The 14,379-nt window shown below is 38.7% G+C and overlaps 1 protein-coding gene across 1 annotated transcript in view; it reads right to left on the bottom strand.

The window, feature by feature from the left end:
* LOC136884513 (WD repeat-containing protein 11) overlaps positions 1-14,379 on the bottom strand; it is a 134,912-nt gene that overhangs the window by 70,944 nt on the left and 49,589 nt on the right. Inside the window, exon 10 of the mRNA XM_067156741.2 lies at positions 13,428-13,597. Within this exon, the coding sequence (XP_067012842.2) occupies positions 13,428-13,597 (170 nt within the window). The remainder of the gene's footprint in view (positions 1-13,427; positions 13,598-14,379) is intronic.

Genomic DNA, 14,379 nt, shown 5'->3' with positions numbered 1-14,379 from the left:
TTTATACACTCACTGGCAAAATTAACAGATCACTTGAATTTTCAAAGAAAAAAACAAATTAAATTATGAAACATTTGCTTTATTATTTACATTTGTTATTTTAATGAAAAAATCATCAAAGTAACTAGACAGATAACACTACTCTTCCATCTACTGTGTGCCAAAAGTTTACATATACTGATGACATAGCCCTAACAGCACAGTCCACAGACTTTGTGACCGCTGAATCCATTCTCATACAAGATCTTCTAAAAATGGAAAGATACTTCAACACCTGGCGATTGAAACCCAGTGTAAACAAAACAGAGATAAGTACCTTTCATCTAGACAACAGGAGAGCCCATTACATCCCACAAGTTCAATTCAGAGGCCAACAGCTAAAATACTGTGCTAATCCAAAATACTTGGGTATTGTGCTGGATCGCTGTTTGACGTATAAAGAACACCTCTGCAGAACAGCAGCAAAGGTTAGAACACGTAACAAAATCCTTCACAAACTCAGTGGCACTAGTTGGGGAGCATATGCTAATGTCCTCCGAACAACAGCTCTTGCCCTAGTATACCCAGTTGCAGAATATTGCAGCCCTGTATGGATCAACAGCACACACGCAGGAAAAGTTGATGTCCAGCTGAATGATACCATGAGGACAGTATTTGGCATACTCAAATCCACACCACTTAAATGGCTGCCAGTATTAACTAACATCCATCCTCCTCACTTTGAAGGCTAACTGCTCTGAAGAAGGAATGGTTAAAATGTACTGCAAATACACTCTTGCCGATTCATCAGGACTGCAACCCTCAGAAGCATGGAAGATTAAAATCTTGACATCCATCATGGCAACTAGGAAAGAGGCTGGTTGAGTCACAGTACAACATAATGCCTGGAGGGAAGAGTGGGCTGCTTCAAACCCTGACCAGCTAGGGTTGATATCTGACCCTTGTAGCAAACTTTTTTTTTCTTTTCTAGTTGCTTTACGTCGCACCGACACAGATAGGTCTTATGGCGACGATGGGACGGGAAAGGGCTAGGAGTGGGAAGGAAGCGGCCGTGGCCTTAATTAAGGTACAGCCCCAGCATTTGCCTGGTGTGAAAATGGGAAACCACAGAAAACCATTTTCAGGGCTGCCGACAGTGGGATCGGAAACTTGCTGGGTTCAACATGCCAAGAAGAATCTGGGCTTCGTTGAACAGATTGCGGACCGGTCGTGGAAGATGCAATTTCTGGCTCCACAAGTGGGGAAAAATTTCCAGCCCTCATTGCGAATGTGGTGACATGGCTCAGACAGTCCACCATGTTGTAATGATGTGCCAACTTCGGAGCTTCCAGGGAGGATACCACGAACTTCATGCGGCAAGTGAAGAGGCAGTGAATTGGCTAAATTCTCTGGACATAAAATTATAAGTTATATTAGCATCAATTTATCCTTCGTCCGACTGTTGTTCCATCTACTTTAAGTGTATATAGTTTTAAGTGTGTGTATATATATATATACAGTGGTGGTCAAAATAATAGAGCCACCTGGCAAAGGTTTAGAATAAAGTGCAAATTTATTACTAGACATGTTTGTACTATGATGGAAACAAAATTTTACGTTGTACAGGAACCATTACAACAGAGTCACATTGTACCACAGTCAGTTATATAGATAACACAACTGAAACTAATCAATAATATTCAAAATAATACCAGACCACAGGGTCAAAAAAATAGAGCCAATTGACACAAATATTTTGTACTTGATCTAATGTGACCGTTCACAACGTCACCTATAGTATGTCATGATATCCAGGAGATGAAATATGCCGTTTTCCGCGTCATTCTACGATAAAAACTGCCCAAGTCAGAATTTTTCTGCCCGCTCCAGGACTCGAGTTGCAATATCCAGAGTCGCGCGACCCAGCTCTAGTTGCTGGTAATTAGCAGCAAGGCGGTGCAAGAGCGCTTGCACTCGAAGCTCTCTCACTCCCACCACGAGCGAGATGAAACCATACGCGTTATCACGTGACAAAGAATCTAGGTCACTAACTGAGCCCAGAGAGTAGGTCCAACGTGAAAACTAACATTATACCATGTTTTCCTCGCTCATCCACCACTACCAACTTATCGCGTTCAGCTGTTTTATTTCTGTTAATTTTCATAAATCGCAAAATACCCACTGGATAATTAAGCGCAAACATTCATTTGAATCAGGGAATTTTACGCATAATTATGAGACCGAGAAGTGCTCTACTTAACTGACAGAGAGATAACTGCGCTGTAAACAAGGGCGCGTCTTAATGACTAACAGATGTTGGACTCTAACCGTGCCAGGGAACACAAGGAATCCCCTGTGCTCGTCATCATTCACCGCCAGAAACTAAAGGACGCTTTTAAGATTGCTTCAGAACCTACGAAGTTATTTTAATAACAGTCACTCAGTGGAGATGGGAATACAAGAGCTACATTTTGATATCCTGTTCGTTACTGTACGTTGCGTATTAACGGACCAATGTGTGAGAAAGGATTGCATTTTTTCCCCCACCCTCAGCATTCGGGTCTCTAGCGTAGCGCGCCTATATATTCATGAGCTGAGAAGGAGACACCACCCAGTCCATTCTTATTGTAACGCCAGTACGGTAGTATTTCGTCGTGGTTTGTGAGTGAGTTGTTTGCGAAGAAATAATCTTGTAATTTGAGTAGTGTAATACAGTGATTCATTAAATTCTGTGAGTATGTGGAAATAATCACCCTCTGAGTGAGATGTTAGCGTGTACAGTGTGCCGCAAATTAATAAATAGGAACGGTACGAAACCGTAATAACTGATACCCGTGTGTAGAAAAGGTCGTACATCAAGCCTCCTATGTGTCTAAGTTAATACGGCTCAGTTAACATATATAGTGACGTACTTAGCGAAGTGGGTGGAGCGCACGTGCTTGATATCAATATGAATTACCAAGAAAGTCAGTGAACAGCTCAGTTAGACCTAATTGAGGACAGCGCCACGTTAAAATAACCCGCAGTACAGTTGAGAGCTCGACTTACGGCTAAGTGCATTAGTACAGGCCTGAACTAGTGTCATGAATACGAGAATGCTAATACATTAGGGGCCTAACCACTGTCGTTTCTAGGGAAACTAGTGAAATTTCTGGGCCTATGATCGCTGCCTACAAGAAGAATAGATAAATGAGAAGGGATTAATGTCGGGTTTCTGGGACATTACCGACATTAGGTTGGAATGCTCGTGCTATTGAGCAAGTCCAACCATATGTTCAAATTGTGGTGTGTGATAAACTAACGTATTCACTTGAGATAATTTCCCCTCATTTACATGTCTACGTGAACGCCGGAGTGAACGCCGACGCCCATCTGAATGCCAGAATTTTGCCTGCATATTAGAGAGAACCAGACGCCTAGCTGTCTTCGCCTGGTGTAGCAGAGAACGTCGAGAACGTCATACCAGATCAAGCCGTCATGTTCGTGACCTGCCAGGAAGTCATCATGGGTCTTCACATCACCGATGACGTGATGCAAGCAGTCTAAAATCCATGGAGTGCCTCCCTGTAAAGCTGTGAACGTGGTATCCAGAAGGCTGAGTACATTTCCAAGTATTTATATCTTTGAAGGTCGTGTCCCATTGTAAATGTGTAAATTTTTCACTTAGATATAACGTAGACTGCAAGCACGCCATTTCAGAGGGATAATAATTATAATTTCATTTTTATTTCGGTCTTTTATGGAATACTTCTTCATGGTTTGGGAACGACCATATTTTACTTCCATTTTTTTTTACAAGGGTTTGATAATGCATGACGTAAATTTAAGGACCTCAGATTAATTATGTGTGAAGTACTGTCAAGTAAAAGGGCTTAAATATTCTACGTGAACGACTCCAGTTATCATCTTTCTACAGCCAATAGGATTCCTCAAAGATATCTCAGTAACTGATTTTTTTTTGTACTTCACAAGCTCTTAGGAAATCCTCCTTACTAGAAATTAAAACTGCTGGAACAACGAATGGAGCATGAGATTGGGGTATATATCTTACATCGCTAATTAGTTCGCGAATGTGCAAGTTAACTTGGACCCTGATGGCAGGAGATCATCATTAGATCTGCATCGTGGTCGATGTACCGAGAGGAAATGAAATGGCTGAACAGGCTGTAGCCATAATATATATTGCGAAATGAAATGTGAAGTTCCCTTGGAATTTGTCATTAAGACACGCGAGGTGCATATCGCGATGTGAATATGTTGATTAGGCCGGATATAGGGCCGTGATTTGTGTGATGCCATTTATGGCTAGTATTGAAAGAAGTGAATAGATTATTTGCCGTGAAGTCATTGCCCGAGAAGGCTAGTGGACCGCTCTTGGAAAGTGTGGCACGGGTAGCTCCCAGCGGGAGTTTTATGAGCCCCTTTAAACGGGGGAGTGAAGGCGTTTCTTCAGTGAAATAGAACAGACACAAGTGGCGAGTTTCTTTTCCTTTCGATACAAAGATTATGTGTGCTAATTTAAATAGAGCCAACGTCGCAGAGATTCCAAATGAGCATTAAATGAAGGACCCCTCCAATTTATTTCTTTAATTATCCACAGCGTATAGGGAATTCCAGGTCAGATATACCCCGTCTCAGAAGGTCCTGAGTTCATCGCAGGAGACAGTAAAGCCTCCTGTCACAAGCGGCAGGTGAAATAAGACCACCTGCGGCCCATTATGTGTATGTGAAGTGTATATATTCTTGTCCATTTGTTGCAGGTAGTGCTATAATACTTTGTTTATGATGTCTGGTATTGAAGTCGCTAAATGCTTGTCCATAGGTAACATCGTTGTGTAAATAATGTCCTGATATATGTGTTGATAAAAATCCTAATGAAATGGACGTGTTTGTCACACTGCATATTTGGCAACGTATAACTTAAAGTACTGTTGTAACGCGACTTTCAAAGGATTGGGAGTGTAAATTGCCTATTTCAGTTCATACGATACTAGCAAACTTATATCATAATTTGATGCAAGTTGAATATATTAATTTTCGACAAACAAACAGAATTACAGCTGGGTATGCCTATGTTGAATAGATGTGTGTGTAAAGTGATTAGTGTAAGTGTAAAGTGAAATAATTAGAGAGAAAACGCCTCTCTAAGTCTGAGGTACCGGTAGTGTAATGGTTCGAGAGGGAGCGCCTTCTTAATTTTGAATATTTAAACGTATAATGAAGTGTAGAAAAGACTACCGAACATTTAAACGTTGAGATCACCCAAGTTAATATATGTAAGGTGTTTGTATGGCATACCCATGTAAATAATGTGTTTCACTAGTATAAGTAAAAATTTATTATACAAGATATTGTCTCTCTTCTCATTAGTAATGAAATGGTATTCCTCTCATAATTAACTTTCCCCCCCTACTATAGAGACTATTACTAAAGGACTTACCGCCCCATCGGACAGTCCACAGACCCGAAAATGCGATACCGACTCGGCTAGCGAACTATTCCAGTAGGGGAGGGTGAGGCTTCAACAAACCGGGCTGAGTTCGAAGCTCACCGATGGTGCTCCATTCTAACGTCATATTTATGAACAATGGTAACTGGTTTATGTACAGATGCCTTGGAAAGGTTACACTAAGTCTTATGAAATTTACAGGAACAGTAGTTTTTGCATAGGAGTGCATTAGTACTTCGTGGTGTAACCCTTATTTTTGAGGATTTCCCTGCACCTCTTACCCATAGAGTCGACTAAACGCCTGCATTCGTCGCTGCTGATCGCATACAAGGCTCTCTGGATTTCTTCCCAAAGTTTATCTAAAGACGTAGCTTTTGAGCGGTCAATTCTCTTGTCTACGATCTCCCATAAGTTCTCGATGGATGATGCGTCAAGGGATTGAGGTAGCCACTCTAATACTTCGATATGGTGATATTGAAAAAACTGCCTTATGATCCTTGCAGTATGCTTTGGATCGTTATCGTGCTGAAATTTCTATTTCAGCGGCATTTCCTCTTCAGCATAAGGCAGCATCACATTTGCTAAGATGTCGTCGTACATTTCTGCGTTCATTATGCCGTTGATACGGTGTATTGGACCAAGGCCATACCATGAAAAACATCCCCATACCGTAACACTTCCGCCACCGTATTTCACAGTTTTTAAATTGTACTTGGGATTAAATTCCTGGTTTGGTGGGCGGCGCACATAGACTTTTCCGTCTGAGGCAAACCTATTATACTTGGATTCATCGGACCAAAGGATGTTCCTCCATCAAATATTGGGTTTGTGTTCATTTCTCCGGGCGAAGGCCAACCTTTTCCGAACATTAGCTTTTGAAACATGTGGCTCCTGTCTCGCAATGCGCCCATTCAATTTTGCGGATCTCAGTCGTCTTTGAATTGTTGAAGTTGATGGTTGAACATCATTTTTGTCGCTAAACAAAATGGCTTTCAGTCGTGGTGGTGACAAAAATGGGTTTCTTTACTTCCCTAGTGATGAGTCTGTCTATGCGAGTAGTAGTTACACGAGGTCGCCCCCTGTTCCCCACCTGCGGCTTTGTTTGTTTTGCCAGTCTAATGGCGTTCTGGACTCGTTTTCGCGAAACGTGTAAATCTTTGACTATTTGATTCATGGATATCCCACTTTTGAACATCCGGAACATTACTATACCGCCATCATCACTTGTATGCTCTGCTCTGCCCATCTAGAAGAATGTAAACAAAACCAAACGTCAGTTTACATACAAAATAATATTGAGTGGAGGTTTGTTGACAAATAATATCACTAGCCCCCAAAACAACTGCAAAAAATCAATTTGAACGGGACTTCTGTAAAACGGCTCTATTATTTTGACCCATAAGATTCTTACCTTTATGCCTCTTTTCGAACGTCTAGCTCAAACGCTTCCTTTCGCACGACTACAGACAGCAGCGACGTCTTCCCTGATATTGTCTAAAGGGGACTGACAACACGGCACTCGTGGAGATTTTGCGAACTAATAGATATCCTAGTTCTTAATCTCGTCAATAGAGGTGGCTCTATTATTTTGACCGCCACTGTATATATATATATATATATATAGTTTCTCTGTACCCTCTTTACGCCATACGAAATAAACTACTTAGATCAACTTTTCATGAAAATGATCAATGTAAATAAAAAAGTTTCATAATTTAACATTCTTTTTTCCTTTAAAAATTCAAGTGACCCGTTAATTTTGCCAGTCAGTGTAGTTTATGCAATCTGAGTGTCAGCACTGCAAGCAAGGGTATTCTTTGTTTCAGTCAATATTGCTCTCATCAGCTGCTTCAGTTTACTTTTCTTTTTTTTTTTTTTACAGAGAGCAGACTGTTTCCAAATTGCAAGTAGAAGTAACGTGTGCGTGATTTTGTGTACGCTGTGCTCTAAGGCACGTTACAGAAATTGAAGTCGTGTCATTCTGTTCAAAACTTTAAACGGAAATAAACTTTGAGTGAGGATGCTGTAGAAGATTCTATGTTGCCCAACTTTTTCCCATTTTATTGTATAACTTTGAGTTTAAAATGACCAAGACACTCACGTCAGTGAAAAACTAAAAATGATAAAAGAAATACATAAGGAAACAAACAGCAAAACAGAAACTGTGAATGAATTCTGTATTTAAACTCCCATTCATGTCTTTATATGTGGCGAAGTTAAGGCTCACGGCCCTCTCTCACACTCAACCACAACATGCAGTACATAGTCACATAATTTTAAAGTTAATATACAGCATCCAGAAACTACCTAAATTAATGAAATAAAATAGTATTAAAATACAGTAAGACCTCGTTAAGATGTTTCTGCAGGGGACAACAAATATTTCAGGTTCCCTATGGGAATCAACATCTATATCAAAACACAACGTGTCAAGCGAGAAAACGTACTACTGAATATATGCATTAAAACTATCCAACAGTGATACGGAAACACTAGATACGGTTTTTTCCAACAAGAAGGCATTTTACGTCGTGTATCCACGGGTACAGTGAAAACTATATCTACCATTTATCAAGATGAGAGGAAAGTATTAAAAGGTGTGAAAAACTTGAGAAGAAATATGAAAACCTTTTCTGCTGGGACTTATAAAATAACAAGAGCAATGAACAGTGTGAAAAAAACCAAACAACAAATATGAAAACATATGCATGGAGGCTAATAAAAATATCTAAGTATTATTGAGGATCACACTCTTTCTAAAACAAATGTTAGTAGAAGTCTTTTATTTCAGAGCAGAGGGTTATAAAACATTTTTTGGTCACACTCTTAGACAATGAATTGGAGGTTATATTCTGCCAAGTGCAACTGTGACAGAATGACTTTGGCCGCCATTTTGAAAACTTTGACCAAGTCGAATCGATCGAGTCGGAACTCGAAGGTGCGAGTTCAACATTCGCGACCTCTGCGGACTTAAAGATGCGGATGCCAGTCCACTTTCTGAAAGATTTTAATTTTGTCTTCAATAGTAAGGAATTTCAAGACATTTTCCATATCCATAACTAGGCTATCTCAAGAAAAATATACACCAGACTAGTCAATTTCACACGATTTATGTTCCTAATCCAGATGTAGGCTACACTATCACGCAACTAATAATTCTCTATACTTCACTGTACCACCCAACACAAAATAAATTTCTAATATTCTGAATGGAATGCAAAATACAAGCATAAATAGGTCACACTGTTATTCAGCAATTTTGCTGCTAACCGGCAAGCAAACTAAACATTCCTGAGGCTAACGGCTTGCTCCCCAAAGGTGCAACTTATCCTGTGAAGTTCAGGAATTTCAGGCCTTTTTTCCATAATCATGCAACTGTGGCGATTACACTTACCAGGGTTGGAAATCAAGTTTCTTTCACATGCGATGAAAAATAACATTTTCAGGGCTAGGAAAAATGTGATCGTACTAAGGGTATTAGCAAAACTTCATGATGCGACAAGTGAGGTATTTTTATGTAGATTTATTACAATGAGAATTGGGACTTCAAATTTACGACATGCTAAGCAAGAAACTGTGTTAATGAGGAAAGCACTAATGAGGTTTCATTGTAGTTATGTTGCTAATGATTAATATTATCTATCTACATTACCCGACAATAGCCCTACATCATACTTGCTCCCATTCACTCTTTCATACAAGTTGTTTCACACTCACAACATATTTAAAACATCAAGAGAGTATCGAAGCACAAGCTATGCAAGGACAGAATACAGATAAACAAATGAGGATTCAAGATATCAAGCATTCAAATTTGGAGGACACTCTATTGAAGTGGTTTAGCCACGTCCGTGTTGCCAATTTCGATCCTCTCATCAAACAGGTATGTTGTACGTACTATAATCAATGTTTTGACAGACTGAAAAGTTTTCCATTTGTACTTGTACACATGCGAGTGACATATGGTAACATAAACCTAATCAAATATTGCAATTATTTGTTACCGATTCTGAGAGCAGAAGAAGAAACATAAGCCAAATTTCTAGCTAATAACCTTAAGACTTAAATGTACATGGATTGATTAAAGTGCTCCAATGTGGGCGTAAAATAATTTTTTTTAAAGCCAAGTGTTTTTATTAAATAGCACATTTATTATTTACTTACTAAGGGTGGACAAAAGAGGACTTCACAACAATCGTCCAAGTAAATGCAGCAATGAAGACCTGGCATTTGCTCAAGCTCACATCAACAGTTTTCCTGCTCAGCCCAGTCATTATTCTAGGAAAAGAAACCTGAATATGAAATACCTAAGTGGAGAACTAAATGTATACAAAATGTACTCTCTCTATGAAGATAAATCTAATAACAAGGAATCTCTCAGCCTTGGCATGTATCGTAAAATATTCGAGTATTTTATTATTGGCTTTGTAACACCACATAGTGATACATGTAGAGTTTGTGATAGCCTTAAGGAGCAAATTTCATCAGAAATTTGGGGAGATTATTACTTGGAACTTAAACGAGAAAGTATCAGTAGAAAATACTTGAAAATGATGGAACTTGAATCAATGTTGACCTTTCATAACAAACCGGCTAATACTATATATGAAAATCTGAAGAAAGACACAGAATCTTAAAAAATTAATAATAATTCTGCAATGGTTGTTGCTTTTGATATGCAGCAGTGTCCGCCAACCACCCATTTGTCCGTAGGAGTTGCATTTTATAAATGTCAACTTTGGACATACAACTTTTGTATTCATTATGTTGCTAGTAATAATACAACAAAGTTTGTGGTCGGAAGATATTGCAGGGAGGGGAGCGGATGACATTATTTCATGTATTAAGCATTATGTAGAATCATGCCTGCTGAAGCACTTCACTTAACTGTCTATTCTGATTCTTGTTTTGGCAAACACAAGAACCTTCCTTTGGTTAGTTTCTGGAAGTATCTAACACAATCTGGCAGGTTTGATGATGTGGCAACCGGACATACATTTTTGACATGTGACTGGGACTTTGGTCTTATTGAGAAAGAAAAAGAGGCAAGTATCTTATATTTATATTCCTGATCAATGGATGGAGCTAGTTAAGAAAACTAGAGTTAAAAATCCTTTTAGTGTTGTCAAAATGACAACTGGCATGTTTATCACAGCAAAACCTCTTCTCGATAAAGTCCAGAGAAAAATAGTGTCAAAATCTGGTCAAAAGGTACTGCTAAGCAAGATTACTTGTTTGAAAGTAACTAAAAATCAACCTTTTAAGCTCTTTAAGTATAGCTATGGTGAAACGAAGTTATAATTTGTGGACATTAGAGGGGGAAAAAAACCAATATTACCTGGTAGACCTTCACTTAGTTGTGAGATATTTCCCCTCAAACATCATGGTCCAAGAGCTAAAAATCCTGCAAAACTGAAATATTTACAGAAACTGATGGAATATATTCCACCAGTTTATCATGAATACTACCAAAACCTCAAATATGTTGCAGAATCTGAGACTATTCCTGAGGAACCATTTTTTGATCAAAGCACTGATTACTGTTAAATAACACCTTTAACCATACATTTCCGGGATAAGATACAGTTATACTATTTTGGAAATGCAAACGACAAAGTATAACATGTCAAAAAGAGGGTAAATGAAAGATGTAATGATTACTTTTAAGATATTTAAAAAAATATATATTTTCATTACAATCTGTGATAGATGTGTAAATGATTGAAGAAGTTTAATGTAAAGTTTCTCTTTGTTTACGGATAATGTCTTGTTTTGGGTAGTAAAATATGAAAAATTATACTGTCCACTTGGACCTTATGTTTACAAAAATGAATGAAGATAGTGTCTTATATTTTTTTCAGCCTCATTCACAAACCTCAAATTTTCTCTATTTAAAAAAGTGCGGGTTAACCCGTTTTTCCGGGCATGTCTTCAATTTGGCTAAACATCACAGAAATTAAATACGTGTACTTATAATCTTACAAACACTCCTAAAACAACCCAAACTAAAGCCCCAATTGGCCTTCATTTACCAAGCAACCGCTGCCCAGTCCGAATGCATGCAGATTACGAGGTGACATATGATCAGCATGACGAATCCTCTCCGCCATTATTCCTGGCTCTCTAGACCAGGGTCGCTATCTCACTGCAATATAGCTCCGCAAATAACGGTAATCACATAGGCTGAATAGACCTGGAACCAGCCCTCATATCGAGGTAAAAATGCCTGACCTGGTCGGGAATTGAACCCGGGTCCTCCGTGGGAGAGGCAAGCAAGTTAGACCACAGGGGCGGCTTCAAACACTAATTACCAGCACAAGGGCTTAAAATCTTGATACTTCACGTTCAGTTTACCGGGGAAACATCGTCAGTTTCCTGTGAAAACTTCTTTCAGTTAAACAACTTTGATCAATTTTTCAAAAAAATTTAATAACGCTAAGCCAAACAACAACTGACCGCAAGTAGTTTTTAATTCTCTACTAATAAAACAAAGCAAATTTGATACAAAAGTGCCCAACATGATTACAAAATCCCTTTTTTTTAAATCTTCAATCGTAATTTGGTCACCGGTATATACTGTTTGCAGTCAGATTTTGGAAATCTTGTACCGCACAAATTAGGCCTACATCGACTTTTAAAGGCTATGCTGAACTCGAGAATATGGTTTTGAATGAAAGTATCGATTGTCAAAAGTTCTCGAATGCATTATATTAAATTCTGCCCCTCACTAACCACAATCAAATTGGAAAGAGGAAAAAATATCATCAAAACTTCAGAAATTTTGGTTATCCGTGACCTTGGGCTCAGCTGGAAAGTCTGTACGAGTGGGAATTGATACAAACTTTTTAAATGTAATGTTGCCCAAATGAAACGACTGGGGTTTTCATGACATTTTCACATAAAATTTAAATGTAAATTTCCCCATCTTAAATTAGGATCAAAACAGTAATAGGCAATCCCAAGACCTCCCATGGATTTATGTATGTAAGGTGCAGCTTCTGTTCTGATCCTGATAACATAATTGTATACGATAATATAACAATACTAGATTTGTATTAAGAAGGAACAACTTTGATTCCTGCCTGAGAGCCCAGTGACTATACAGTGCCCCGGGGGAAGTGCCGAAAACCTGTTCAGCGATACAATCGAAAATTTAAAAAAATATATTAAAAAAACATCTAAACCTGGATATAACGTAGATGTTTTACAAGTACAAACTTTTCACAAAACTTGTTCCATCTTCAAGTAGAGTCGTCGAAGTGTACTCCGTCTCCTTCCAATTGTTGTGGCCACTCTCTGCTTTATTATTTCCGAGGATTCCCTAAACAATACCACCCAAATGCGATGCTAAGATGGTCCCTTGTGCAAGTTCATCACCAATCGCTTTTCCAGTACAGCACTTGCTCTTATTATCGCAACGATGGAATGTTAACGCCAAGATTCATAGGCATGCCATAGCCGTCCTTTCGTGAGATACAGTTACTTGAAAAATGCTCGATTGAGGATTTAGCATTGATGGGACTGAAATTTCTGGACAGTTGATCCGGGAAATCGCTTTTTGGAGGAATGGGTAATGCAGGATTTTTACAATGTGATTCAGTTAGAATGCTCGCGGGACCATGTAATTTGGAAGAATAATCCAGGAAAATGTAGTTTCCGGGAACGGATAATCAAGGTTCCACTGTACCCACACCTCAAACTTTTGCTGTAAAATGTACTAGAAAATGTGGCAAGATAATTTATACATGTAGACAAATTAATCATTTCTTGTCAAAATCTACAGACTATATTCTCTCAATCTCAAAAGACACTTCAAATTTTAAATTCTTTATAAATTAAGACCATACATTAGGTTTGTAGAACTTGCAGAATGATCATCAGTACAACTGATACGAAAATGATGTGAAATTTTTAACAATTTTAATTTTATATGAAGCTTATACCAATGGTTATTTCCAATGAGCAATAAACTAAAGCTAGTGACATTACCGTTACTCACACTCATGAGCGGTCCAATCAGCTCACTCAGAGTTTCACGTCGCAGACACGAACGAGGTTTGACAGGATCTAGCTGTAGCATAGCAACGCTTGGTACTAGAGGGAACAATCCTTCCCCATTGGCCAGACGGAGCTCCAAAAACACCACCTTCCCTGTATTTATGAATAGCGCTGAAAAAAAGACAAAAAAAGCAATTCACATGTACTAAAACTATAAATATTTTTAAAATACAATTTGCTTTACGCTGCACCAACACAGATAGGTCTTACGGCGACGATGGGATAAGGGCTAGGAGTGGGAAGGAAGCGACCGTAGTTTACATGAGGTTGCAGTGTTTTATGATAGACGGAATGAACTTATTAGTAGAATTAAGCTGGTTGAAGATCTGGGGGAACGTCCTTCAATATGGAATATTTGCTATTGTAGTTGTAACTATCGTTGCTATTGTTGTTGTAGTATGGTGATGGTATGGCCTTGGCTTATGGAAACGTGCATTGAAGGTGTTCCGTATCTGCTCGTGCTGACCAGCCGTTTGAAGAGTGGGTTGCGATCTGTTCAACTCAAACCAGCAAGTATCTTGATTCAGGACCGACAATTAAGTTCCATGTTCCATTAACACACGGTAACAATTTTAATATAGACCAAAGATCTCTCTTAATTACTAAGCATCTCAGACCAGTGTGTAACTTCAGCTGTTCACCAAACATTTCATGTGATGTGTGGTTTTTTTTTTAAGGTTCAAATATTCTGGTTGATTGTGACAAGACCGCTGGACAAGTCTATGCCAAGTTGTGTAAACATACAACAATATTTTACTCAGATCCAAGAATATTAAAGTGCCAAGTGTTTCGCATTGGTGTATAAACTATCAATCAATTAATTTCAACTGTGTTAATGCATTAGTTTCCAGTAGACAGAAGCAGGACCAGCAGTTCCATTCTGTGTTCCACGA

The sequence above is a fragment of the Anabrus simplex genome, chromosome 12, assembly GCF_040414725.1.
Source record: "Anabrus simplex isolate iqAnaSimp1 chromosome 12, ASM4041472v1, whole genome shotgun sequence".
Classification (NCBI taxonomy): Eukaryota; Metazoa; Arthropoda; class Insecta; order Orthoptera; family Tettigoniidae; genus Anabrus; species Anabrus simplex.
Note: the sequence above shows the minus strand (reverse complement) of the source record. Positions and strands in the feature narration are given on the sequence as shown.